We start from the raw sequence: 27,960 nt of genomic DNA, 5'->3' as shown, positions 1-27,960 counted from the left end.
CCGCCAGGCTTTGTCTGCCATGCAGATGAGGTGGAGGGCTTTTCTGGCTCAGCGTTGCTAGGCTTTTCCCCCCTATTGACTTGGTGGAGAGGCTGAGGGGGGTGGGAGGGAGGGACTGCGTTATATTGTTTCTTTGAGTTGTTTTTTTCCCCCCTCTATGGGGAGATGGGCTTGATCCACTGGTTTTGGATTTCAGAGGCAGAAGGCAAGACATGACCAGCTGGTGTCTTGAAATGGCACAGGTGCAATGGCTGCGGGAGGGGGGAGCCAGGAATAATTACAGGTTTCTGAAGCATCAGGCTTTGCCTGAAAAGGGCTCATCGAGAAACTGCTCTTTATGGAAAATTAATGGTGAAGCTGGAAAAAACTGTCAGGCCCACTATTGTTGTCGTGGGGTAGCGATGCCTTAAAGGAGCAGCACCTCCCGCTTGCCTCCCCTCCACGGGCAGCCCGGAGCCGGCGCGCAGCTTTCTGATCCCGCAGCAATTGAAATTTCATGTCACTGTCATCAGATTTAATGGCCTTGAGTCCCTGTCTCTTTCTTTTTTTTTTCCCCTTTCCATCCCTAATTTGTGATTACACTTGCTCTTTCCCTTGGAAGCCTTTTATTTATTCAGCCCCTAAACCTGTTTCTGCCCCACTGGGTGAAGGCTAAGTGGGCCAGAAGGCCCCAATTACATGATGTGGGGAATTCAAAAGCATCACCTCTTTTGGTGAGGGGGGTTATTCCTGAAAGACTGCACAGCACATTTGGAAAGCAGCCCCCAAAACCTGTTAGGATTCATCTGGGGAGAGATCAGATCCTCAGCTAAAGCCATTCCTCACGGTCCCAGAAATGCACTTTAAAAAGCAAATGGAAAGGTTGCTTAAGGCAAGAGTACTAACTGGTAAGTGTCCCACCTCCAGGCCTGTGTGCAGACACATCGTATGTACAGAGTCATGCCTCTGAAAATAACCTACATGCTGAAGTATAGCATGTCTCTGTTGCCATTTTATTGCTTTTTGTCCCAAGTCCTTCTCTACAGCTCAGGTCTATAATCAGCTGTTATTTTAAAAAGAAACCACAGCTAACTGTCTGACAAATTCAGTTCTGACCTCTGAAAGTCATCCCAGCAAATCATATCTGCAACCAGCAGTGCTGCTTCCTGGGTACATTGAAAGTAATATCTTGAGTTACCTGATGGCTCCTAGAGAGCTGTGAGTGGGGCCTCTTTGCACTGCTGTTGGCGGGACCTTTGTTCCCAGGAGGCAGGAGTCTCTGTCTCTCCTCCGGCCATACGAATCTTTTGTTTCTTGATCAGATGCTGGACTCTCCAGGTTGAGACGTAGTTGGGTCTCCAGCTCCCAGAGGCTGAAAATTTTTGCCTAAAATCCCTTCCTTAATGTCTCTAGAAGTGTTGTCTGAGGAGTAGTTCTTAGAGGTTTCTAAAAAGTATTAGTTAGACTGTCTGTTTCTCCAAGTCCTGTAAAATCGCAGCAGCAGTGTTAAACCAGCTAGCCTTTCAGGCAGTGAGAAATGAAAAATAGCACTAATAAACTCCATTAAAAGCTCCTGAAACTACAGGAAACGGTTTTCTATAAACAATAAAAGTTTATAATGTTGGTTGTGGAGAACACTGGGCAGTGTGATGGTGCCTGGAGGCTTTATTGGGGCTAGCTCAGAGCACCTCATATAAGCACCCCATCCTCGTGCTGATGATCACTGCTGTGGAGATGCAGGAACAGGAACACATTTTTATGTGGCAGCCTCTTTGACTGCATCTTCACCTACTTTTTAATAAGGGGGCTGTGTGTGTTTGTGTGCAAGCCTGGTGTCCTGTACACAGGAAGCCCCATTTGACCAGATGTGTCTAAAACTGACAGGAGGTCCCTTTTTTCTGTCACATCTTTCCTTCTCTCGGGCCCTTTAAATAAGCTGTGGTGTCACTGGAAGTTTTTCCCTGTCTCCTATCTTAAAATGCTACGCTTCAGAATTGTGCTGTTTTAGGAACAGATTGGGCCCCAGCCAACTATGCCGAGTTAAATTTGGAGTGAAAGTTAATGTTTGTGAAGGAAGAGGAAGTTCTTTGGTGAGGTGACTTTTTGTTTGTACGTGGCCAGGCAATGGGGCCATCAGGATAGTTTCATATGGAGGTGACTGTTGGCCAGATTACACTTAAAATTGGGAAGGGCCTGGTATCCATGGGACAATGTACAGACTCATGAAAATGTAGCAGATGCTTTCTGGTTGTTGTAGCTTCACTTCTACCATTAATATCCACTACCATATGCGGATATTCCCACACTCTGTCTCAGAGCAGCCTCAAACAAGTGCCAAATCCTCATGTCTCCCCAAATGTGACCGTCTTGTGAGAAGGTGCTGGTGTGCATGAATGCTGTCTCTGAATGGCACTGGACCATGTTGTTCTCCTGCCCTAGGTGGGAGCTACACTGTAATCTCTCTCTAACAGTGGTTTCTCTCCCTCCCCTCTCCTTTCCCCTCTGCAGACATGCCTGGAGTTGGAGCGATACCTTCAGACTGAACCACGGAAGATCTCTGAGACCTTTAGTGAGGATTTGGACTGCTTCCTTCATGCCTCCTCAGCCCCAGATGCAGAGGACAATATCCGACGGCTGGACCCCATCCTTTTACCAGTGGAGACGAGTACGTGCGACAAAAGCGCCAACATGGACATTATCCTCTCACGGGACAAGCTGCTGTCTGAGACATGCCTCAGCTTGCAGTCCACCAGCTCTTCCACAGAAGGCTACACAGCCGTCAACCAGGCCCAACTCAATGCAGTAACCTCATTAACACCCCCTTCCTCTCCGGAGCTCAGCCGCCACCTTGTAAAAACCTCACAAACTCTCTCAGCGGTGGATGGTACGGTGACGTTGAAATTGGTAGCCAAGAAAACTTCACTCAGCTCCGTGAAAGTGGGTGTAGCAACGGCGACCGCGGGGACAATAAAAAGCGGGCAAAGTGACAGTGAACAAGGAGGTACGGGGGCAGAAGCATCCCCAGAAAACAAGAAGAGGGTTCATCGCTGTCAATTTAATGGGTGCCGGAAGGTTTATACAAAGAGCTCTCACTTAAAGGCTCACCAGAGGACTCATACAGGTACTTGTGTAGGATGCTTCTCTCATCTTGTCCTCCCGCCACCTAACCGTAACCATCTCCTTTTATTCTCATTTAGAAAATAAAAAAAAATCTCTTCTGAAAGTCCAAGCTTCTATCTGTGAAATAGGGCAGTGGAAAAATACGATAGGCCAGCAAAGGTACCCATTTTTCAATAGAACAGAGGAGTTCACCATCTACCATTAACCTGTTTCATATGTCTTATGGGGCTTGATGCAGAGTAATTTTAGAATACCTAAGGGATGTAGATGTATCATTCATGCTAAAACTGTGGGCATGCCAGTTTGGGTTTTCGGCAGTCACTTCCCCAAGACAACTTTAAAAATGTTAATTTTAGTCAAGTGTTAATTGCTTCAAATAGAAAATAGCGTGGGTAGGTTTTTGTTGCCTTTGGTATGGGGGAAAGAGAAAAATGTATTTCAGATCTGAGATACGTGGTTTAGGAATAATGTGTGCGTGAGAGAACATGTGTGTAGATGCAGATGTGTAGGTACGCAGATGCACGTACCGTTGAGATACTCATGATCTTGGACTTCTCTGGTGATAAAATACAGTGAGAACAAATGAAAGAATGACATGGAGTTTGAATGGAATACTTTAGGTAGAGAGGGAATAGGATGTATGGAAAGATGTCAGGCTGTTATTTTGGGTAATATTTACTAATGTTGCATATAAGCTCCACTGTGTAAGCTTCTTGAAGCATACCGAATTGACTTAGGTTTGGCTATTCAGGATGCCCACTCTCCTGTCATTTGTTCGTAGTCCCCAGTAGCTTTTTGGCTGGTATTCATTGGCAGTAATAGCTGTGCAGTTCGCGTGCGTTGCTGCTTTGTTCTAAGCTTCATATGTGATGAGAGATGATAAATTCCCATTAGCACTGTCTTATCATGTGATTATTCTTGTTTCCAGAGGGACTGCTGTAATCAGTTTTCTCAATTTTACTGTAAAATGTGTGGTCTCTTACGATAACTGCACATTTAATTCACGATCTTATCATGCAGGCAGGTTCCTAGAAGCGAAGTTGTTCTTGCAAGGTAGAAAATAACATGTTGGACCAGTGCAGTAAATCAAACAAATGTGTGGGTTGTTAAGAGAGCTGCATCCATCAAATACGAGGCAGCCCCGTAAAAGTTACATGGTCTGAAGTGTAAATCACATTAAGACATAAAAGGCATTGGTTTTGATCTTTTTATATGGGCTTTCTAGTGCTTTTACTGGGGATAGCCACCTTGCCAGGAGTGACCTCACTTGTGATGCAGTGATTTGAAAGCCAGTGAAAGTAGTGCAGTAATTTTAAAATCTGCATCAACGTGGTCAGGAGGCTCCTCGTAGCGCCAGTGCCGCTGTGAGGCTGGCCCCTGCCGGGGCTGTCTGGGGGGACGTCCCAGCCAAGGTCTTCCAGCAGGCAACGGAGCTCCTGTGAAGGCACAAATGCAGAGCATGAGAGCTGTTGATGTGGTGGTGTTGTCTGTTCAGATGTGACCCCTGCCTTCCTCCTCAAGCGGGAAGTGATGGGTCTTACACAGCTCTTTCTGAAGTTAGTCAGGGATGTGACACGATCACCTACAAAGGGTGAACTTGTGGAGTTTTTCTGGTTTTGTCACCTAGTAGGTGGGGATGTGGGCAAGGAGTCCTGAGAGAGCACTTGGAAGAACCACTACTCTTTCAACACCTCCACCCTTTGGAGTCAAAAATCTTGCAAGATTTGCATGTTTTTGAACCCGGCCTTAGGTCTGATTGAATTTTGTATCTGAGGTCAAAACCTTTCCCCTCAGTAACATCAGCATATGAAATCTTGTGTTTTACAATTAATTCATGACAAGAAACATTTCTCACTGGCCCTGTGATACTTCTGTTGAATAGCCATAGTGCCATTGACATGTATGTGTCTGCCCACCCACAGCAGTGCTCAACATGGTGAGAAAGGCAAGTCCACCTTTGCTCGCAGATGGGGAAGACCTGTATCAGATGATGAGACTGCAGCTGCCTGGGTGCGGTGCCCACAGCTCCCGCTCCCAGCACCTCACCTAGTGGGTTCAGCTGCCCCTCTGATCTTGCCAGTTAAACCATCAGTGGTTTAACCAGCCCCTAAACCATTTACTAGTTTATGGGAGTGTTCTTGTTTCCATCCACCAAGTCCTAAGCAGATAGCATAGGGAGTTAGGAAAGCAGGAAGGCAAAAGATAAGAGGGAATACAAACCTGGATGAGGAGCTCTCCTGTCTTTGCAGCCACATAACCACCCTGCACCTGACCACATCCTAGGTGTGCATAGCTGTGTAGAAAGCATGGTTTCATTTTGCAATGAGGACTGGATGCAGCCTTGTTGTTAAAATACATCTTTGATGCAGAACCTGGGAGCAGGTAGGCACCTGGCTCCCATTTTTCTCTGTGGAAAACAGATTGTCTAAATACCTTTGAACATTCACATCTTGGGAGCAATCTGAGTGAATCGAGGGGAGGGGTGTGATAGGCTTATCTAACTAGCTTATTTGAGTCCAAAGGACAAAGTCATTCAGACCCCTTCATCCTGCTTAAGTGCTCTGTTCCCTTAAAAAACACTGACTGTTGGATGCCTTAAATCAGAGCTGGTACAATCAAGACATTAAATCTGTTCGCGCTGACCTCTGCAGTGGGGTTTCCCTGCAGGGACCTCCTGCCTTCGGTAAAAGAGAGGGACAGAGAGGAATAGCTATGGAAATTTGGGACTGAATTATAAATGGCAGGGCTGCCTCCTTTCCCGTGCACGCCTTCAGGGCTAGGGACAAGGAGCCCTTTTCTCTGTCAGTGCTTTGTTTTTTTCACGCCGTGAACTGAGTGTGCTGTGGGTTGCAAATGCACCCAGCAGTGCCAATGGCTAGTAGCCACTTGGCTTAGTCAGTGGCTGAGCCAGAGGGTCTGAAATGATTGCGAGATATTTTCCTTTGGCTGGTATTTTGTTAGTATGTCATGCAAGAGCAGTCTGCCAGCTCGGGCTCTGTGTAAAAGGGTGTGAGTGCCCTGACAGACAAAGAGCTCTCAGTGTGGGGTTCACAGGCGGGGAGACAGATGCGGGCTGGTCACCCAACTTGCACGTGTGAAGTCCGCTTGCTGGATCAAAGGGATTTACTGCAGTGCATCAAAACAAGAAAACCACGGGCTGGGGAGCTGGGGGGGTGGAAGGCAGCGGAAGGAGGTTGCATTCCTTTCGTTCGTATGTAAGGCTGACCAGACAGACGCTGGCTGGCGTTCCTCACTGCTGCGTGATGAGCCAGGCTGAGCTGGAGGCAATACAGACTGATAGCAGCTTGCTAGATTGGAAGCGATCTTCTCTTAGGGCTTTACTTTGATGGGGAGCCCAGAGACAGTCAGACCCCACATTGCACTTGGTGCATCCCCCACATTACTCTCCCGCATCTCATCTGTAAGAGAATCAGGACAGTGCTGTAAGGCCCATCAATGGTTGAACTGGTTATGAAACCACCTTCTGGATGACCTTTGGAGAGGGAAAAACAATCATCTGTGTGGGAGAGAATTTAATCTAGAAGGGAAAGGGAAAAACATTGTCTGGATAGAAAGGGAAATGAAAATATTTGACTGAATTAAAAGTAAGCTGGGGCATCTAAAGCGAAGGGTGTGTAAAGGAGCTAAGAGCAGCGGTGGGACTATCAGAGGGCAGCAAAGAAGCCACTCCGGAGAAATAGTGGCTGGGCCTGTAAACAAGGGGAAAAGGTGAGCTGTAGGTTTGGAAAGACCATGCTGCCAATGTGAGGGTGAGGTAAAAACATCTAAAGAAGGAGCCACCAGGACTGGCACGGTAATCCAACCCTAGTATATTCTCTCACAGTTATTCATGGAGCAGACATCAGTGCAAACAATGACATTTTGTCTCTTTTGAGAGACAGAAATTTTCGTCCAGCCTTCACACATGCATGGAGATGAATTGCCAATGTAATGGAGAGTGCAGAGGGAACGAATTAGAATGAGCCAAAAACCACGTATAGTCATCAGTACTTCCTAAATTAGAAAACAGGATATTGCTGGTGAGTGTCTGCATGCAAATAAGTCTAAGGGTAAGCTGGCCTGTGACCTATGGAAAGATTAGTCATGGGACATTGCTGTGTCTCCCAGATCAAAGACCTCTGGAGGAGACTTCTATCTCCTGACAAAACCATTCATATCAGCCTTCCTTGCAGTAATGTACAGCAGAAGGTATGAGATGCTTTATGGCCAGAGATAAAGCATCACATATAAACTGACGAGGAAATCCTTAAGATTGGGATAGTGATAAAAAATGACACTTAGGGGGTTCTGCTGGGGTTTGCATTTTATGAGTATCAGAAGGCTTTGGGTTTTTTTCGTTATCCATCTAAAACCAGGATCTGATGCAACCTAAGCTTAAGTCTGAGAAACAGCAGTTGGGCACCTCACATCTGTATTTAAGTTTCTAAAGCCTAAAACAAGTGGGAAATACCCATGTAAATAGATGTTACGAGTCTACATGCAATCTTAAGATAGCACTTATTTAAGTGGAGTTTGTTTCACATTGTCAGGACGTCTTATTTTAAATTATATAGTTCTTTGATCCAAAGTGCTGGGTGAGAGTAACTAAAACAAACAAATCCACCCTGCAGGAAAACAAATTACTACATTTGCAAGAAAAAGATGAGAGACATAAGAGTATTAGAAAGAGCATTAACGAACAGGAAGGTTTTTGAGATGGGATTTAAAAAAACAGAGAATAGCTTTCCCAAAGTGTTGGAGATAGAAGAGGAAACATCCAGAATTTGGAAATTATCAGAAAAGACCAAATTGAGGAGAGTAAGCTGGATGATAGATGAAGAAGATTAATACAAAGTAAAGGAATAATAGAGAAAATAAGACTATCTGTGTCAGTGATACCACATGAACGGGAAGCTGCATTGCTGTATTGTGTTAGTGTGGTAGCACCCGTGAACAGAAAGCCAGTGAAGAGAAAGAAAAAGCAAATAGCCAAGCACACAGCACCAATTCTGCAGGATGCAAGATTTTGAATAATGACTGAGGGAAAAGCATTTGGGAGAACAGTATAGGTAGCATAGGAGAAATGAAAGCCAAAGCCCAAGATTTTTTGTTGTACAGAGACCCATGGCTTCGTAGCGAGTCCCCAGCTCTGTGTGCAGGGCTGCAACCCAACAAGGGGACACGGAAGATGCTGAAGCTCCCATGGCAGCAGCTGAAGCAACGGGTGAATTTGCCACGGGAAACAAGAGCAAGGGAATTGAGGGAGGAGGGGTATGTGAGGAAGAACTTCATTCAGGGCTGGATTTGTTTTGGGGTACAGTTGCATTGCCAAATTGGAAAGATGTGTTTTATTGTGAGGTTGGGTTTTTTTGAAGTTTTTTTGGTAAAAACATAACAAGAGTTTATCAAAGCTGATTAAAATAAGCCCAGCCTGGTCATGAGCTTTTTAAAACTTCATTATTTTGAAGCCTTTTAGCCATTTGGCAAGTTTGGAGGGGAGTGTTGTGATTTCACTGTGGAGGGCCAGAGCCTCACTGCATTATTACAGTGAGAGCTTAGGCTGAGGAAACGAGCTTTGTGAACCTCCCAGGCGGCAGGAGGATGGGCCCTGCCAAAAGCAGCCCTTGCCATTTAAAACACCAGTGGTGTTCATCCATTGCTTAGTTGCCAATACCTGAATTCTCAGTCCTGTGTTTCTGCTCCATCATTTGCCAAATCAATAGCACAGGACAGTCTTACTGTTTGGGTTTGAAAATGTAAATAGGTATTGTTGTTTGTTTATTTGCCATGTGAGATGATTTTTGGCGCAAGGGAGACCTAGAAAGTGATGTTTGCTGTCTGTTCAGCAGCTGCAGGAGGGAGAGTGCAGCCTCCAAGTGTTATGGCGGGCTGCCTCGGTAAGGCACAGAGGAGCCATCTCTAGTTTGTCATCTAGTGTTTTCTTTATACCCATCCACCCCTGAGCCCCTGTGAGGCACCCAGCAAGGGGGCAAATGATAGGGATCACAGAGAAGGACTGGAAGAAAACACCCTCAACTTGTCTTCTGCTGATTTCCCTTTGTGTTGCTGCTGTCCCGCACTGGATGCAAATGGCAGGTTAATGCCGAGAAGCTATGATTTTCTTGTCCGTTTGTCCAAAGCACTGACACTTCTGAAGTATTTGAGGTCACAGCAGGCCTGAATCAGAGAGATATGCTCAGAGAAGCTGTTTCAGGCTAAGGTGGGCTTGCTGGATGAGAAGGGCCTGAGCAGGCTGGGAGAGCTGAAGTGCTCTGGGCAGGAGAAGCCAAGTGCGCTACCTCTCATCTCAAAAGCAGGTTCCGGGTTAGGCTCTTCCTAAGCACAGTGTGGGCATTTGAGTCTGGGTCATATCTGGGCAAGCAGCCAGGAGCCTGGATGGACCGCTCCTAATCCAGAGCCTACCTTTCACACCGCATGCGGACACAGTCCTGCATACCTACATACTCGCAGCAGCAACTTGCAAGCAGGAGCAGATGAACTGCAAGGCTTCGTGGAAGCTGACCTAAATACAGTAGACCTAAATACAGCGTCCCCGCTTCTGCCAAGGGTGGTGTGGTCCCAAATAAAACCATGGGCACCATGGTGTAGGTGGTGCCCACCTTATAGCACAGACCAACTGCAGGTAGGGACACCAGCCAGGCCTGCATTAGCACTAGGAATAATGGCTGAAAAAACGTACTTACAGACAGCTGAAGGGCAAACTTATGATGCAGAGAATGCAGGGTGGATTTCATGAATAAAATCGCCTCTTTCTGTTTTGCTGGAGTTTAGGAGAACATGTATTTCTGTCTTCAGAAAACAACTGTCTAACACCACTCTCAAAAGCCAGTTGGTTACCACATGTCAAGCAGTGAATGGTAATGTGCTGCAGTAGGTTGAAATGAATGAGAGACAAGGACATCAAGTGAGGGCAGTTTAAAGACTAGTACAGCCATTTTGGGAAGGGGAGGACAAAATACTGCATGGGACCTGCTTTAACCACAGGTCTCTGAGAGCGTCCAAAACCTTTGTGTCATTGCAGAACCAAAATCTTTCCATACGTCAGCTTTATACATGATAAGAAGGCTTACTAAGAATTAAAAGCCTTTAAAACATTGCAGGCCAGTTCACAATTCCAGCAGGTCCCATTTGTGGATAGGCACCCAAACGTTGCATTGGGCAGATTTGCTCCTGAAGGTGTCTGGCCTTCAAAACCTGGCACTGAAAGCTGGGGCTGCAAAAACCGAATGCTGAAAAAACATTTGCAGGCACGCTAGCTAAGCTAATGATGACAAGCATGTGTTTCAAGACAAAAGCTGATCCCCAGCTGAGTTCTGAAAGAAAGGTGTCCTCACTGTATGGCAGTGCACGTTCAGAGGCTTAGTGGGATTTATTCCTTCCTCCTGTACGTCTGGACTCTTACCACCGACAGAGAGAACTTAATAGATTAGTTGGACAATTTTGCAATGTCATGCTAGCTTTTTATGATGACCATAAGTGATCATTAGTGCACTAGAAGCTTGTTTTAGTTCTTGGAAATGAATGTTATAAAAATACAGGCATGCACATCTGCACGTACTTTTGTTCAATATGTAACTGCATGGAAATGTATTATGGTTAATTTTGCATAAACTTCCATTTATGCAATGTCGTCTTGTTGGTCACCTGTAACTTTGCAAAGCTTTTCCTTCTTCAGAGTGAAATTTTCCACATTTGGTCTTTTTCCAGTGTGGTTACTGTTTGTTATTTTAGAAGTTGGAGGAAAAATACTTGGTTTTTTAGGAGAATGTGGCATGTGCGTTGAGGAGGGGCAGGGAGAAAAGAGCTGTCCTCAGTGTAACAAGTTCAGCTAAAAGCTTGGCCTATGTAATGGAAAACAGTCTTTGAGTAGAAGACATCTATCTGTGAATATCTGGGTAAAAATTAACTTGAATGGACTAAGCTATGATCTGTTGGAAATTCACCTTCATATGAGTGTGGTACATGTGATACAATTTTATCAGTAATTCTTTGCAAAACCCATAGAATCCTGAAGGTGATTCTTTTCCTGGTCTTTGTTTGGCTTTGAATGTGTGTTAGGAAATGTGTTTCATACAGAAAACGTCTTTATTTTTTAAAATTTTCTCCCTGAAGACACAGCGTCACCCAGCAATGGAATTTGTAGTACATTTGTGTCCTCCTGTAATTACACTCATCTGGCAGCATGAATGACCTGGGTGGTTTCCAGCTGGGTGCTTGTACCTCCCTTAGAGCTAAGGACAGGTAATCATCTGTGCCTTTTCCAAAATGCAGAGAAGGAAACTTCCTAGCCAGTAAAATTAATTATCTTTACTCACTGCCTTGTGCTCTTGAGACCAGGCTGCTTGGTTCACCAAGGTTTGCCCAGCAGCGTTGCCAAGACCTTTTTACCGAGCCCTGCTCAGCGTGAAGCAGCGAGGAGCTCCCGTGCCACCGGGCACAGCTTGCCACCTCCAGCCCCAGGAGAGGGAGAAAGCACCAGGGAGGACGGGATCTCGCTCAGAAACATCGTGCTCCTGCCACCGTGTAGGTAGCCCTGCCCGGACACCGGGGCAGCCTTCACTGGGAGAACTTGCCAGTGTATTTTTTAAGCCCAAGCACACAGTTTCCCTTCCACCTCCACCCCTAAATCAAATCCAATATCTGAATGAATGAAAGCATCCTGGGTATTCCGTTTTTCTTTTTGTTGTTGACAAAACTGGGAAACAGAAAGGAATGTATTTTATTTTCCTCTTGTGTTTATTCCTGTGCTGTCTCTGCCAGTATGCATCTTTTTTTTTTGTCATCTTTCTCCAATTTTTCAGTGGCAAAAGGGAGAAAACAAAGTAATGTAAATGACATGTAAATAGTGAAAAACATCATCACTGTAATAAGCAAAAAACCACATTCATTAGCAAAAACATGGAGCAAAACTATTTAAAATGTTAGCATTTGGAAAAGGGGGTGTCTGTTCCTCTTAATTTTTTTTCATCGGTTCTAGTCCCTGATACATGTTTCTTATATTTGCCTTTATATTTTGCCTGGAATTTCTCAGAAAGTCTTGGCCTAAAATGTGGGTGTCCAAAGAGCACGCCTTCGAGACACTGCTCTGGATTATGTAAATGTGCGCCACGTCCCATAAAGGGCTGTCTCCATTGTTCACCCTCTGGGATAACTTACAAAAAACAAAGGGAAAAAATATATTTCAGGGTCCTGGAAAAATCTGACCCAGTGAACTGCTGAATTTTTCTCCTTTTTCATCTGTTCCTTCTGCCGCTGCTACCTTGCCTTGCCTCTTTGAGCTCACAGAGCTCCACTGAATCTGAAACTAAAAGCCCTTATTAGAGGAGATTTTTTTTAAAGTTCTTGCCGCTCCTCTGGGGACCGAAGTAATGGCAGCTTGAAGCAGCGGAGAATGTGTAATTAGGGCAAACAGCGATGCCTCGCATGATGGGGAGAAACAGGAGGAGAGGAGGGGAAGCCGCAACAGCCAGGCGTGCGCAGGCTGTTACTAGGAGACCCCGGCACGAAATGCATGAGATGCAGGGTGCTAATGGGCCAGCCCGCCGCCTGGGTACCAGCCCGACCTGCTGCACAGCTGCTTCTGCCCTCCCGTTGCCAAGCAACTCTATCCTTATTTTTTCTTTTCTTCTTTTTTTTTTTTTTTTATTTTCCTCCCCCTCTCACTCACTTATTCTGGAAGCTTAATTGGGTAGTTTTGCTGCTGGTGTTGCTGCTGGGTGCCCGCCTGGGCCTGCCGCTCTCCTGCTGTCCCCAGGGCCTGGGCTTGCGGGAGGATGTGCCGGCAATTAATGGGGCAGAAGCGCGGGTTGTGTGCCCGGGCTGGCGCCGGCATCCGTCCCCTGGCCCCGCTCCCTGCCAGCCGGGAGCTTCCTTCGGAGAGGAGCTGCGGAGAAGGGGTTTGAAAGGGGAGCGGCGTTTCGACGGCTTTATCGCTCTCAATGGGAGCCTTGCATAGACCCAAGGAGATAAAGCACGGTGTTCCTCCCCGCCTTCAGTGCTCGGCATGTATGGCAACGGGCATTCGTTAAATGCGTCCTCTTAAATAGAGTAGAAAATGGAGAATTTCCATTTCTTTGAATGTTGCTACATGCTTTGCTTTTCTCTGCTTTTCAGCTAGGCAAGTGGGCTTTGTGGATGTGTGTTAGGTGATTGTGTGTATGTAAGACATAATGCTGCAAAAATTCATTTATTTTCGTGTCCTGAATGGCTACATGCCGAAGACTGCTGCTGGGTCGGTAGACAAGCTTTGGCAAGGCCCTTAGGGACTAAAATCCAGAGCTTTGAAGTTTGTAGAAAGACTGATTGGACATTGGGTCTGGTTCTTAACCTCTTTTCCCCCATCTCTAATATAGACATGATCAGAGCCATCTCTCTATAAGGGCACTGCTGACCTTTTTGGATGAAAGGAGCTGTACATTGTTCATGGAAATGTACTGCTTTTACACTTGATCATCCCTGCCCGTCTAAAAATAGGTACAACCTTCTCACATTGTGTATTTCACAGTCCTGTCACATTCCTCTTCTGCCCCGTACTGTCTCCTGCCAGCTTTTCTCTTGTGCTTTGTCACCCTTTCAAAGGCTTTTCCATCTTTCCAGCAGGTGGCAAAACTGTGAATAAAATGCCTTTTTTTTTCCTTTTTTCTCTTTTTGGGTAGAAAGCATTGGTAAGCCACTTAAGCACTGACCACTGCCCCCCCTTGCATTCCTTTGTAATAATAAAAATAATAATTAGGCTTTCTATTCTCCAACAAAAATCAATTAGGAGTATATTGAGGAATGAAAGGCTCAGAAAAGTATCTGAAATTGATTTTTGTAATTAGTTTTACTGGTTGATGGGTTGCACGCACATACGCTTAGATGTTAGCATTGATCTCCAGAGGATGTGTGTATTAAATAGCCTGCTCTTCCTTTTTGCTAAAGAAATGAACTTATTAATCTTAAAAAGAGGGTGATGTTGTGCGCTGAACTGCAGCTGCTCACTAGCTTTTCTGTAACCTCACCAGCAGAGCAGCTGCCTGAGCCATGTGATGGTAACTTGCTGAATCTAGTGTGAAAGTGGGGATATTTAACAAGCAGCAGGTCTTGGGCTACTCCTCTTCTGTGTCTCGTATTTGACAAAGTGTGCGTATGTAATGAGGGAGGACAGGCACGGGTGTTAAGGAGACCTGTCTGGTTAGATTTCATTTTTTCAGGAGTCCTTAAAACTGAATGTCCTTCTGCAACATGCCTCTGGTAAATATCGCGTAGCTCTTACCATAGGAAGAGAGGAGTGACCGGTAACATTGTTGTGCCATGTGATGTGTGCTGATGCTCAGCTAATTAGAAGAATTATGGCTCGACTTCATTGGTATGCCATGTATGTAGCTTGTAAAGCTCTCAGGGACCCTTGGAGATGAAGAGTGCTACATAAATATAAAATATTGTTAATGTGATGTTCCACATTAGGCGTCCCATTGTGCTGTGGCAGACTTTCGGAATAAACTGCAAAGCAAATACTAGTGCCTGCCTGGCGTTTCTCTGCAAGGCAATCTGGGGGGCTGCTTCTCACCGAAAACCGCACCGGCTTCTGGCATTTTTGAGCGACTTGTGTCTGCACCAACAACATCCCCATGGGCACTGGCCTCTGAAGGGTGCCTTGGGTCATCCCGCAGTGACACTGCTGCTCGCTGCAACGGCACGGTCCCGCTCACCAGCCCAGGAACAGCAGGTCCCAAAAGGATTTCTCAGAAAGGGTGGCAAAGGAAAGTTATTAAAACACTCTCTTAAAGAGCCAGTGGCACTACTTGATTCTTCACACATTTCTTTGCACGGCTCAGGCCCCCAGAGCTTCCTTATAGGAGAAATCCAGGCAAGAAATCTTGCATTTAATTCCTTTTTCAGTTGTAATTTGCAGTTTGTCTGATGCTCCAGGAACACCAGTCTTGGAGCAAGTGTAGCTAAAGCTGTCTTTCAATACATATTTTTAGACATTGAGGCTTTTAGAACTAGTTTCATTTTGAATAGTTTTTAAATCACAGATTTTAAAAAGGAAGGAAATGTTTTGTGTTTCTTTCATAAAACTTTTTTTTTGATCCTGAAACTATAAATAATTCATGGTGGATTGGAACACATGGTGATTTTTAAGGGGGTATTTCTGTTGTTTTCTTAAAGACACTTTTGCATGCTAGCTTTGTGTAGTTACACAACATGATATAAAGGAGCTCTTAAAACATAGTAAAACAAATGTCTTATTTGAATGGCCTTCAAAATGTGCATACAGACAGGATTTGGGTTTTTTCCCTCAGTTTCTCTAAGCATTTTTGGTTAAATCAGTCATACTGACAAAAGGAGTCCCGTGACTGTACCACGTTTTAGCACGGAGAGATACCGGCAAGGATTTTGACTGTGGTTCTCCTCTGAAGTTCATTGCAGGACTAGGGGCTTAAACGGCTTGATTATTTTACTAAGTGCACTGTAATCAACATATGTTTGGAGTGTGGTATTTAAGGTGGGGTGCAGGGGAGCAATAAGGAAATAGATACAGATGGATAATCATAATATCTTTGTTTACTTTTAACTCTGTAAAGATAAAGGGTGAAACTCAAGACTTAATGGGCATAATGGGCATTTTTCCAGTGACTTTGATGGAGCCAGGATTTCACCCCACAGCATTGCCAACTCTGTGATCTTACCGTGCACATTCCAAAATCTGGAGGGTTTTCTTCTTAAAGTCCCCGCTCTTGAAATCCAGGGAATAGAAAACAAACTCCTTTCTCTGTATTTTGTAATAAACGTTTCTAGCCTGCAGGGCTGCAAAGAGAAGTTTAAAATCGTGGCCCTAGGTTATCTACAAAGCAGAAGGCAAATGATCTCTAAATATTACTGTTTTCTTCTTTAATATCTCATTATTTCTATGGGAGACTGGACTCGTGACTTTTTAACCCTTGGGGTTGGCAATAAATGATGCAGATATAAGATGTATAATATGCCCAGCATCCATTGTGTGCTGTAGTTTTGTGATCGTGACAGTGTCCTCGGCTGATCTCGGTTATGTACCTCTGTGTCCTGTAACCTAATGTTTCTACTAATCACTGCCACTGTGAGATGTCTATAGCAAAACAGCCACTGTGAGATGTCTGTAGCAAATGCTGCCTTACTCCTTGTACAAAATAAATATCTCTGGGACCTAGAGGGTACCTGCAGGATGTAGGTGGCAAGGACAGGGGGTCTCTGGATTTTGAGAAGAGACAACATCCCCACTGCTGTGTTTTGTGAGGGAATATTTATTGTGAAGGCTTGTATAGGGTTTACAGTCTAAGTATGTGTTGGAGAGAAAACCTGATGTTCTTTGCCTTGTGCCTGGAGAGCAAAGATACAGCCGCCTGCAGCTGAGCTGCTTGCCTAGCCCCTGTACCATCGAAGGAGAAAAATTCACCTCCGATTCCAGTCTGACTGGGGTCTGATGTGTCACACTCTGCACATGCCTTTGCATCTCCATTAACTTGAAAAAGAGCTATAGGTGGCTATTTCAGATGATGGCTTTTGATATCTAAAGTTGAATGAGGTGAAACTCACCAAGACTGCCCGAGGCTGGAAAATGGAGGGAGAAGTCTCAAGGACCAGTGCAGTATCTCCATCACAGAACCAGCCCAGATCTATCAATCATGTTTTGCTGGGAACCTGGTGTGTGCTTACCACAGTAGTGTTGCTAGGATTGTGTGCTTGGCTCTTTCACATTTTCAAATGATAAATTTTTGGCTTTCAACAGAAAGCTATACCAATCATTTGTTTATTTTTATAACCAGGTGCCTAATATTTAGTCTTGCATTTGTCTTAGTCACCAAAGGAATACTGACCCGATTTCAGGGCTGTCAAAGTCCGATGGATTTTTGTTATGACTCATAAATTCTGGCTTCACTATTGCATGTTTCCCATAAATTTGCAAAGGTCTTTGTCCTCCACTTACCAGATTGGACCAGGCTGGATGAAATAAGGAGGACAGCAGGCCAGACTGTACTGAAGTGTGCTTTGGGAGGTACTTTTAGAAGAAGAGCTAAGTTGTGTGAGGTGCCATGAACAGAAGTGGAACAGAGAGCCTTTTCCCCAAGCATCCCAGTCTCAGGGTATGAAAATATGCTCCAGGAAGATAAAAAGATTAAAATGGGCTATGGACCGCAGGACAGAGCCACAATGAAGAGAGGCTGCTTCACAGAAGTATGCAGTCATGATGGACTGAAACCCTAAAGCATGTTTGAAGGGCTAATAGCGTTTCTGTACCACTAGCTTTTCGGATGATAAGGTCCTTCTAGATCAGTAGGCTTCAGCACAGTGCTCTGTGAGCTTGCAGGCGTGCACAGGCTGCTTCTCAGGGATCCTCAGCAGGCAACGGGCTGTGTCTATGAGTGTTTTCTGGTGATCAAGCGTCCCCTTTTGAGGTGAGTCTTCTGGTTGCCCCCATTCACTGTGCTTTGGTTCAGCCTGGCTGGAGCACACACGTGGTTTTGGATGGCCTGACCCGGGAGGTGCTCTGCAACTGCACAGCTGGCACACTTCACCTACAGATGGGTTCAGGCCACAGGACCAGGCTGCAGCTAGCCAGAAATAACACCCTTTACATGCACACGGTGTGGATGTTGGGTCCTGCATACCCACTGTTTCACTCAACAGCTCGCCTTTACTGCGCTGCACTGCTCTCTGATGCAGATGCTGCCCAAGGAAACTGGAGCGTGGTCAGTAAGCTTGAAATCACTAGGTAGCGGTCTCCAACTCCCAGGGAAAAAAATAGAAAAAGCTGAAAGCCACTATTCTGGGTCGGTTCTAGAAGATTTTCCATAAGCAAATGGTATATTGTGGTGTATTAACACTAGTGCTCATCTCACAAAATTGCGTAATTCACTGCTTGAACATACGTCTGCATTGCTGGCTGCCTGCCCTTCCCAGGTGTGTTTGTGGATGTGTGAAAGCTGAACCAGCCCCACAGTGTGGAGCACATTCTGAACTGAAACAGCTGAGTATTTAACAGCTGCATATCTGGGTATCGGCTTCTTTTCGGATGTGCATTGGCTCCTCCGTTGAGTGCACTTGTATAAATGTGGATTTATGGATTTGTTTAAGCCCTGCACAGATCCTTGTGTTGAGTAAAGGTGAGTTAAGGAGTAGAGCCTCCTTCCTGGGAGTGGCTCGCAGGCATGAGTTTTAAGTGCGGTTATTAATTTTGAGGAATTAGAGCCTGAAAAAAGTCAGTGTGGCACAGCTCCGTGATGTTCCTATTTTTAATTGGATTTTGAAGCTCATAATTAATTTGTTAAAAAGGAGGAGATCCTGGCCCTGTAGAAGTGAGTGGGAGTTTTGCCATTGCCTTCAGCAGAGGAGGATTTCACCATCTATCCTTTTATTCTTGCTAATCTTCTGCAACAACAGAAGAGCACCCTGGCATGTGGAAAGGATCCTTCCCATTTCTTCTCCCTGCCATTGCCAGTAGTGAGCTAGGAGGACCCTACCCCCTTCTCCATTCCCATGCTTCCTACAGAGGTACACCTCTGCAAGATACGCTTTCATTTCATCTTTGGGTAAGGTGAAAGCAGCCGTTAACAAAGCAGTTTCTTCTTAGTCTTCATGTGCAGAGACATGGAGGTGTCTCTCCTCCTGCCCACTCATGTTTTTGAGTAGCTGCAGGAGGGCGGGAAATCTAACCTCTTTGAGGTCTCTGGGTCAAGGAGCCGTCTGACATGGCTTTAAAGGTCACCGTGCTCCTTTGCATTTGTCTTGTGTCACGCGGAGCACTGTATGCCAGCCTGCTGTCTGGAGCACAAAGAGGTACTGTCTGACATTTTGTGGAACGGGGCTTGGGTTACAGAGGAAAAGCATCTGAAAACAAAACTCAGCTCAGGGCTGTGCAAGGCTGGACCAGGAAGACTTGAGAGAGGAGCCCCTGCAGCAAGTAACAGAGATATGTGGCATCCCATGGGTTTACCAGTAATCATGCTTGGCATTTCTGTCTCTTGTAACCTATATATAGCGCTGTACATTTTCAAAGCTCTTGACAAATGTTAACAAGCCAAACTCAGCTTCAGTCCTAATAGCCCTTGTTTCACAGAAAGCCCAGGATGTTTTTCCTTCACCCTTCTACTCTGTAGGCGACTGTATCCTTCAGACTGGCTGTACCTGCCAGATTTGGCTGAGCAGTTGTCTTCTGCGCTTGCTTTGCAGCGTGTAGCAAACATATGCTGCAAGGCAGTTTGTCTGCCTTGCTGTCTCCACTCTAAGGTAGGCACTAGAGAGCGTCAGAGAACCGAGGAAGCTGAATTATCATCGAGACTTGTTTACTGAGAGCTTTTAAAAATAATGCATGAACTGTTCAGACAAAACCGGTGCACCATCATAGACATGACCAGGGCTGGGGAAATCCCTTTTCTATGAGAAGGGGAGAGCAGATGCAGTATGCCAGGTAGGATGTCAAGGGCTGGGGGGGAGAGCGCTGCAACTGCAGCTCCAGTGTCTGGGGCCAGCACTGGTGGCAGTGGTTGAATTACAGTTGAGTAACCAGCCCAGGAACAAGACACCAGCACTTGGCTCACTAACAAGAAGTTTCTCGCTTTTTTTTTTCCTGAAGAAATCCTATTAAAAGAAAAAAAGAACAAAAAGCAAGTCTGCAGAGGTGACCAGGCAGGCACAATCTGAGTGGGGTGGTGTTATTGTTGGCTCAGTCCCTTGTCCTGTTGGGCATTTTCCCGTGGTGGACTGCGGCACACAACAGAGACATCCAGGCTGGCCTTTCTGCATTCTGCAGGGACTGAGGGACAAATGGATATTTTGGTGAAGTCTTGCTGGCTGCTGCCCCCTCTTCATTGCTTCACCTCAATGAATCCTTTAATTGAGCTACTGAGCCAAAGAAACTTCTCAGAGGCCAGTAAAATGGCTCAACTCCAGTTAACATCTCAGCCCACTCTGCTGTTCTCTCTGGGGCAGATGACCACTGTGCAGCAGAGCTGCCTGTGCAGTAAGAAGTCTGCAGAAACTCACTCACCAGAGAACAGCTTTTTTTTGATGTATTTTGATGCAATTCTCTTGCCCTCTTTACTTTTCTTGTTCTTTTGGCCTCTCCAATTTGTCACCTTGAAATACATAGGTCTCCCATAATCAGATCTCACTCGTTTACTTGCTGAATAGACATGCTAAATATAGAAATCAGTGTCTCTGCACTGAGAAATTTGTCTGCTGCAGCCAAATGATTGTTTCACGTGACTGGCATAGAGAGGTCATACAGACTGCAACTTCAGTTTGGTCAGTGGTGGGATTTTTAAGATCACTTTCTTAGCAATTTTAAGAACAAATAAATAAGTAATAATCCCTTCTCTGTTTATAATTCCCAGTTTAGAAGCTTGGTAGTGAAAGTGATTTCTTGTCTGCGTTTTATCTCAACTCCCTCCTCTTCTAATGCATCCATATGGTGCTGACTGCCTGGGGAATAGTGAAATGGAGTTTATATAGGAGGAGATGCACTGGAGCATTTTTTCTGGGGGGAGATGATAAATTTGCACGCACACGAATACACGTGCACTGCATAAGAAAGGGGGAGGCAGGAGACCTTGGAATTCTCCGTCAGAAGGTGTTAATGACTCCATGGATATTACCCCATGGCAGACTTTGATCCACAGAGACTGGTTTGCGTTAGAAGATAGGTAAACGTGAACACAGCAGACCAGAATCTGTCCTGTCTTATCACTGCACCGTTTCACTGCCTTCAGTGGTATGGTTAATATTTTGGGGCAGAATAACAGCTGATAAAGGTGTAGTGCAAAAAGCCCAAAGGACCAGCTGATTTAAAGAAGAAAACATTACTCCTTTCGCACTCACTGCCCGGACACATAATTTCTTGAACCAAGGAACAGTTTTTGTTGTCAGAAGCAACTAAAGAAGGTGCAGTCCCAGGGGGCAGCAGGCATGAAAGCTTGAGGGGAGCAGATATGAGTCTGGCCATGCGAGGGGTAAATGGCAGCCGGGGTAAAGCATGTGATGCACTGGTGGTGGTCGCTCTGGACTGGTGCACACCTGCAGTGTGTTCAGGTGTTAGTACAGCCACTCACAGGAACCACAGGAATTCATCTGGCAAGGGTAGAGTGAGCTGAAAAGCTGACTGAAAATCAGGCTCCACCCACACAGCAGGACAGGCATTTGGGGACGTTCTGAGGGCTTCTTTGAAGAGTAATTGACTGGTTTTGTGAGAAATGGGAAATAAGGTTGTGCAAGAATTTTAGCAGCGGTAAAATCTGGGCTGGATCCATCCTCAGTACAGTGCATCATAAGCCCTAAGTTGTTTCCGTGCCGTGCTGGCCATGAATTGTGTGATGGGCTAACCTGCCCGAGCGGGACAGAGGTGAGGTGGGAGGACACAGGGCTTGCAAGTTGAGTACTCAGTAATCCTGCTGCCACGCTGACTGTTCTCTCCTCCCCTCTGCAGGTGAGAAGCCTTACAAGTGCTCGTGGGAAGGGTGCGAGTGGCGTTTTGCACGGAGCGACGAGCTCACGAGGCATTACAGAAAGCACACGGGTGCAAAGCCCTTTAAATGCAACCATTGTGACAGGTAATGCAGCCTCCTAACATGGTGTTTAAGCAACATGTGGACTTTGTGAGTGGCGTGGAGCCACCAGCTCCCTGAGACAAGAGACCTGGCTCCCAGCAGAGAGGCCCCTTCTGGCCTCCTGTCCCACTGCCTCAATCCCCGAGCCAAGGAGGGACCCTCCACTCTGTCCCTGTACTCTCTGCCTCAGTGGCCAGGCAGGCTGGCAGAGGGGGAATACTTCCTAAGCAGCCTAAGCTGTTTCCATCCCACAGCACAGAGAAAGATGTGGGACCAGGTGTAGGTCTGACTGAAACCTGCCAGTGTCTGTTGTAGGCACAGGATTTGGTCCATAGGGCAGCTCTTCTTAATACTCTCGAAGCAGAGAAGAAGTCCGGAGCGCCCTAGACCACTTCAGTGATGGGCCTCTCAACAAAGCATCTCCACAGCTTTCCACCTCCTGGTTGTATGAGCCTGGTGCCCTCACAAAGGCAGAGCTCCCTCTACCTGCTCTGCTTCAAGGGCTACCCCAAGCACCACCGCTGGCTGCCTGCGTTTCGGCAGAGTGGTCAGCAGAAGCTGATGGGCCCCACAAATACATGAGTGTACGACTGGGGGGATGGGGAGCATGTGTGGCTATTGTGCCACAAATCTATAGGAAATGTCTAGGACAAAAGCACTTAATTTCTGTACGATCATTGTCTTCTCTTTCCACTGAGTCCAGGGCTCCATGCTTCCCTAGATGAAACAGGAGAGTCAATGAAAGACAGCAGACGGCTTCATTTTCAAAAGCACAGGAGTCATTTAGGCACATCTGACAATTCAAGTTCATGGGGTTGTCTTGTGTAGGATCAGTGATCTCTGCACATTCCTGCTAATTAGTGAATCTTTTCCTACAGTTTTAAATCTCACCCTTGACATCTATTTGATGTGGGAGATACTCTGTGCCTTCATTTTGCATGGGCCCAGATTCAAAAGCCTGACAGGTGCCCAGAGCCAGGGTTCCCGAAGAGCCTGTCATGCAACAGTCCTCCTCTGGGCACTCAGAAATGAGGGGCGAGTTTTGCCTGGCGAGCTGAGCGCCCAGCAGCTCCCAGTGAGAGCCGTGGTTGCTGCCGCTCACTGCCGATTCCTTTTTGCAGTCCTCACCGCTTTAGCTGCTTGAATGAATGATGAGCTCATCTGAAAAATCTGGTCATCCTTGCTTGGTGCTGAGCATTTTTGAAAGCTGGGTTCTTTGAATTTAGAAACAAAACCAAAAGAAAACCCTCCTCCCCATCTCCAATCCCAATTGATAAGAAATTAGGGTGGAGCAAAAGCAATTACCCCTGTAATGACTCTTGACAGCACTGACAGGATCGAACAATGAACACTTCTCCCCCTCGCACCCCCCCAGCTGGAGATTGGCAGTGCCCTGGGTGAAACCTGGATCCACTATTGAGTAATCAAATAATGTGCTTGCATCTGAACATGTTATCCAGCTAATCCTATTTATATATATTTTTAAAAGAGGCTTAAGAAAATTACCCATCTTTTTAATGCAGCACTAAGGTTCTCTGCTCTGATAAGGAAACATTTTGTAATACAATAAAGGCTCTAGGAAGCCTCTGGGTACACCAGACCAGCAGAGAACATGTGTGGAGAGAGGATGTGTGGGACATAAACAAGGGACCCCATCCTTTTATGGGAAGGAAATTCGATCATTTTCACATCCTGCCTTTCCAAGAGCTTCATCTCCTTGAGTGCTCTTCTCCCCTTGTCTCCCCTCTTCCGGTTCCCCTTCCCCCATGGAGAGCTTCCTCTTGGATTATCTTTTGTTTTATCCCTGGATTATCTTTTGTTTGCTCAGAATGAGGGACAGGATAAGCCAAGTAGGGACCTCTGGAGTGCTGCTTTTGTATAAGCATCTGTGTGAAGGAGAACAGTTATGTTCCCTGTTTTAAATGTAAGGCATTGCCTTTCTCTTTTCTTTCCTCTGAAGAACAAACTAACCATCCTGGCCCCACAAACACACGCACACATACACACAAAGCCCCAGGGTTTCTGTGTCAGGACAGAAAATATTTGTAGCAGAGATCTAAAGAAATACAGTCAGTATTTCCAACTCCTCAGTCTCTTTCAGCCCTTTGTGAAGTATTCATTCTTCTCCCTCTACGTATTATCCCTTCCTACCTAGGTTTTTTCTTCGGCAGCCAACTCAGTCACTGCAGTCAATAGATATATTCCTGCAATCATCTGATGCATTTTCTGCTCTTCAGCTGAATCTGTAGATGAAGGAAAAATATTTATTAATAAGTTAAGAGTGCTGGGGATTGTGCACTGTTAAACTCCACGCACATACCATCTGTGTGTGGTGGTAGGAGATGGATTTGTCTTTACTCTCCCAGTCAGTTGTTGCAAGCTCGTAGAGTGACGGTGCCTGTTCTTCTTTTGGCTCCCTCTGCCATAGCACTATTTTTCCTTCTTTTCTCATTCGCAGATCTCTCTACTACCACCTATTGCAGATGTCACCTCAAGCAAGCACTGAAACATGTGCCTAAATCTGTCCTTAGCTATTTAGGCAGACTTTTAATGTTAAAGACACTCCTTCCGGAGCCAGGGTTCCCAGCTGGAGAACAGTTTCTCCCTATTTGAACTGCTACCCTTTATTGCACCCACCATTATTGACAGGAATTGTAGGCACTCCCTCAGACATCCTGGCTTGCTAAACTTTAAGGAGCCTTTTGGAGCTGCTTTTAACAAACAACACTGACGTAGCACAAAACATATGCCTGTTGTTGTTCAGAGGTGAAGGCCATACCTTGGCAATCAGAGCATGAAAGCGGTGATTCAAATAGCAAAGAAGGGGAATGTTGTGCACACAGTCTGGATGCAGTTCCCTTCCAGGCAGTTTTCAGATGCGTTTGTGTCTCTGACCTTCTGACCAACATCAAAGGGCTATTAATGTCCTCTGTGTGCAGGTCAATTTTAAAACAAAAGAGATAAGAAGACGTGATTCCCTTCTCCTGCTGTCCCAACACCATGCAGCCCACAGATCACATTGTTAGTTATAGCTGGCAGACTACCACTGGTTTGAGTAGCACCATATGTACTGCAAATGGTGTGTGGTTTGGTGGCAGCAGGGGAGAAAGGAGAATCAGCTAAAGTGGTGTGGAAAGCAGTGTACAAGTCCCTAGTGCCTTCCAGACACCAGGGGTATGCTGGTTATTAGCATCCCCAGGAATTATGCTCTTCAGAAACACAGGCTAGGGTTCTGTCCCTCACACAGTGCAAGCCCTCAGCACTCCAAGGGGAAGAGAATGACAGGGTAGTGGCACTCACTTGTTCTGCATAAATATGTGTTTAGGAGATAGCAGCTTAGTGCCAGACTATTGGGGTATATATTCCTCTGTGTGTGTGTGTGTGTGTGTGTGTGTGTGTGTACGCGTGGTTTCCTTTTTGACAGTAAGCTAAGAGCACGCTTAGCTGGAATGAACACATCCCACAGTGGAGAATCCACAGCTGGTAAGAAAGATGGCTGAACAATATATTCTCTTCTCATCGTAGTTACCTTCCCTGTTTCTCCTGCAGAGGCTTCAGTGCTGTGTTGCTAAGGAGAGAGAGCAAAAAGAGAAAGGAAGGAATTGTGGTTGTAAGCAGGGAATTTATGTATCACACATCACTATATGACTTTCAGAATTAGGGTATCTTATTCTAGCATAAACTGTCCTTTCTAGGAAGAGCTGGACTGAGGGAGGGATGATAGGGAAGATTGTGATGGGCCCACGTACAATGTGCAGAGCTGGTCTGGAAGAGGTGTAGAGCCCGAGGTGTGGAGCAAGGTCTTGTCTCATGGGCAGGACTGGAGACCAGCAAGCTGCTGTTTCTTAATTTGTGAAGAAAGAAGTTTCTCTTGACAGCTTATCCTGTGGAGCCTCTTCCGCTGCTGCCTCTAGTTCCAGAAGGAAAAAAACCATGTCCACTGATCAATAGCTTTTTTTGACTGTGATTTAGCTGCAAAATTTTGTAGGGACTGTTTTACTGTTGAAAATAAAAGTCTGCATCCACTAGCCTTACCAAGAGGTAGAACTAACCAAATTAGTCAGCAGGAGAATGTGAAGAATTAGTATTGTACCATTTTATTAGCTATAAATTAGCAAATATGATACCATTTTATTATCTATAAAAATATTCTAGGTCTGAAGAATATACTAGATGCTAATACTGTGGTTATTGATGTGAAACAATGTATTGAATCCATATTTTTAACAGATCTTGCTGTGCTGTGACTCAGCATACATTTTCCTGGGTTGCATCTATAATAGAGGCAATTGGAGAGGAAAAGCCATGCTTGGGTGGTGGTCTTATGACTAGTCCTAGACTGAAGTGCCAGCTGGTGCATGTCTTTTTGGCAGCCACTCAAGCTGTTGTTTTGTTTTGGCAGTCCTTGTAGCCAGAGCATGCTGCTTTCTCAGTTTAGACTGACGAGAGAGATGTTGGTCCAAGGGTGTATTTTGGCACCATAGGGCTAGAAAATTCTAGCTGTGCTGAGCCTGCTGTGTTGAAAGCCAAGTGTCCATTGTCAGATTCGCGTCTGTCTCACTGTGCTTCATATAGGAGCTCAGAGGAATGCAGCCTCCATCCTATTTTTAAGTCTTTCTTCTTAATTTTTGCCACTCTGAAGGTATTAACCCCCTTGTAAGCTGCTACAGATCAGTAGAGAACAGCTGTCTTCAGCAGAGCTATGCTCATCCACAGAACATGAGTATGTAGCTTTTCTTGCGGAAGTCGCCTTCTTATGAAGTTTCTTTGTCTTAAAAATGCACCTCTCAGTCACTCATCTCTGCATGTAGGTGCAGATAGATTGCTCATGCAGGGGAATACTGCCAGTGGGACAGAAAAGATCCCCTAACTATTTAAAATCTCTTCACTTTTATAGTTCTTCTCTTTCTCAGCCTTTCTCTGCTTAGGGTGTTTATCCTCTGCGTGTTTGCCTTTAGACTGAGTGTTCTTTTTTTTTATCTTTGGTTTTGGCTTTTTTTACTGAGTAGTTCAATTCATTCTTTTACCTTCTTTCTGAAAAATACAAAATACTCAACTACTGCTTGTTTGGAAATACATTCAGTGCCCATGTATGAGCTATCCAGATTCTCACAATAAGACATTTGGATATTCTTCAGACCGATATTGGTGGCTCTTTTATACTCTGTCTGTAGGACAGTGAAAAGACATTCCAGGCAAGTCAGTTCTGGAAGTAGCTTTTTGTGATGCCCTCGGAGCCTACAAAAACAGTTTACTCAAAAGCCACAGATATGTGGGGTTTGTGAGATATTTATAATAGATGTTTTTTGCTATTAGTAAAAATAAATGAGCCAGTGTCTTATGGCTTAGGGTGGAAAGAAGGCAAGCCAAGATTTGCAGGGAACTTGGAAGCCTCCTGTTTTAGTGCTCAACTTGAAGCATCTAGTCGAAGTCTAATTTCTGAGAGTGTCTGAGTCCTGCCACTCTGACAGTCAGGCTCCATTTTAGGGCTTTGGGGTAGGCAGCCAGAACCACTGCCCACTTGTCCTGCGGTTTGCTCTCTGGTGCCATACATCTCTTTAATGACACTGTGATGGTGGGTGTGAAATGGGTTGGTGCTTTCAATCCCATTTCTAATGGGTATGAAGTCGAAAAAATATTCTTGCTTCCTGGCAGTCTTGATAAAATGGAGTATATATTGAATGACAGGGAAGAAAAGCACTTGTCCTCCTGAGAACTTACTCCCCTGATCACTCTGGCAATATCTTGGTGGTGTGAAGTGCCTGAATTTGGGCTGCTGTTCCTGCTGCTGAGTGCCCTGCAGCATGTCTACTACAAGGTAGCTGTTCTAGAATAGTAATTCCTGATTAACTCTTTGTGGGATTGCTTTTCTCCTGGACTAAGTGTGTTTTATTCTGAGTATCTTAACCCACTTCCCAAGTGGATTAAGTCATTTCGGAAGAAGGCAGTCATAAGCCTTTAGAGAGGGAGTTAATCAAGAATAGATGCTTCATTTCAAATTCATGCCCTACCTTATTCTCAATTAACTGCGTGTTTAGACCAGCCCTAAAACTCAACTAGTTCTCTAGGGTCGTCACTCTAAGTCCATCTCATCAGCATCCATCTACATGTTGAGAATGTCAAAACATTACATTTTCTTATGAGATGGAGAAAAATTGCTTTGTGGATAAAGAAGAGAAGTTGAAAGCTGAAGTCCTGGCAATTTTTTTCTGGTTTTACCACACTTCTTGTGTGATTTACAATTTCCTTGCCTTCTCTGTCTCTCAATTTTCACAAAATA

At 45.3% G+C, this 27,960-nt stretch overlaps 1 protein-coding gene across 9 annotated transcripts in view; it reads left to right on the top strand.

Annotated features, from left to right (window-relative positions):
* The window catches only part of KLF7 (KLF transcription factor 7), a 116,308-nt gene that overhangs the window by 28,299 nt on the left and 60,049 nt on the right, over window positions 1-27,960 (top strand). For all 9 annotated transcript variants that reach the window (XM_072875377.1, XM_072875384.1, XM_072875383.1 and 6 more), the window contains 2 exons: window positions 2,488-3,100; window positions 21,560-21,683. In XM_072875377.1, coding sequence (XP_072731478.1) covers window positions 2,488-3,100; window positions 21,560-21,683 — 737 coding nt within the window. The remainder of the gene's footprint in view (window positions 1-2,487; window positions 3,101-21,559; window positions 21,684-27,960) is intronic.

The sequence above is a fragment of the Ciconia boyciana genome, chromosome 10 (genome assembly GCF_034638445.1).
Source record: "Ciconia boyciana chromosome 10, ASM3463844v1, whole genome shotgun sequence".
Lineage (NCBI taxonomy): Eukaryota > Metazoa > Chordata > Aves > Ciconiiformes > Ciconiidae > Ciconia > Ciconia boyciana.
The sequence above is the reverse complement of the archived record's forward strand: the minus strand, read 5'-3'. Positions and strand labels throughout refer to the sequence as shown.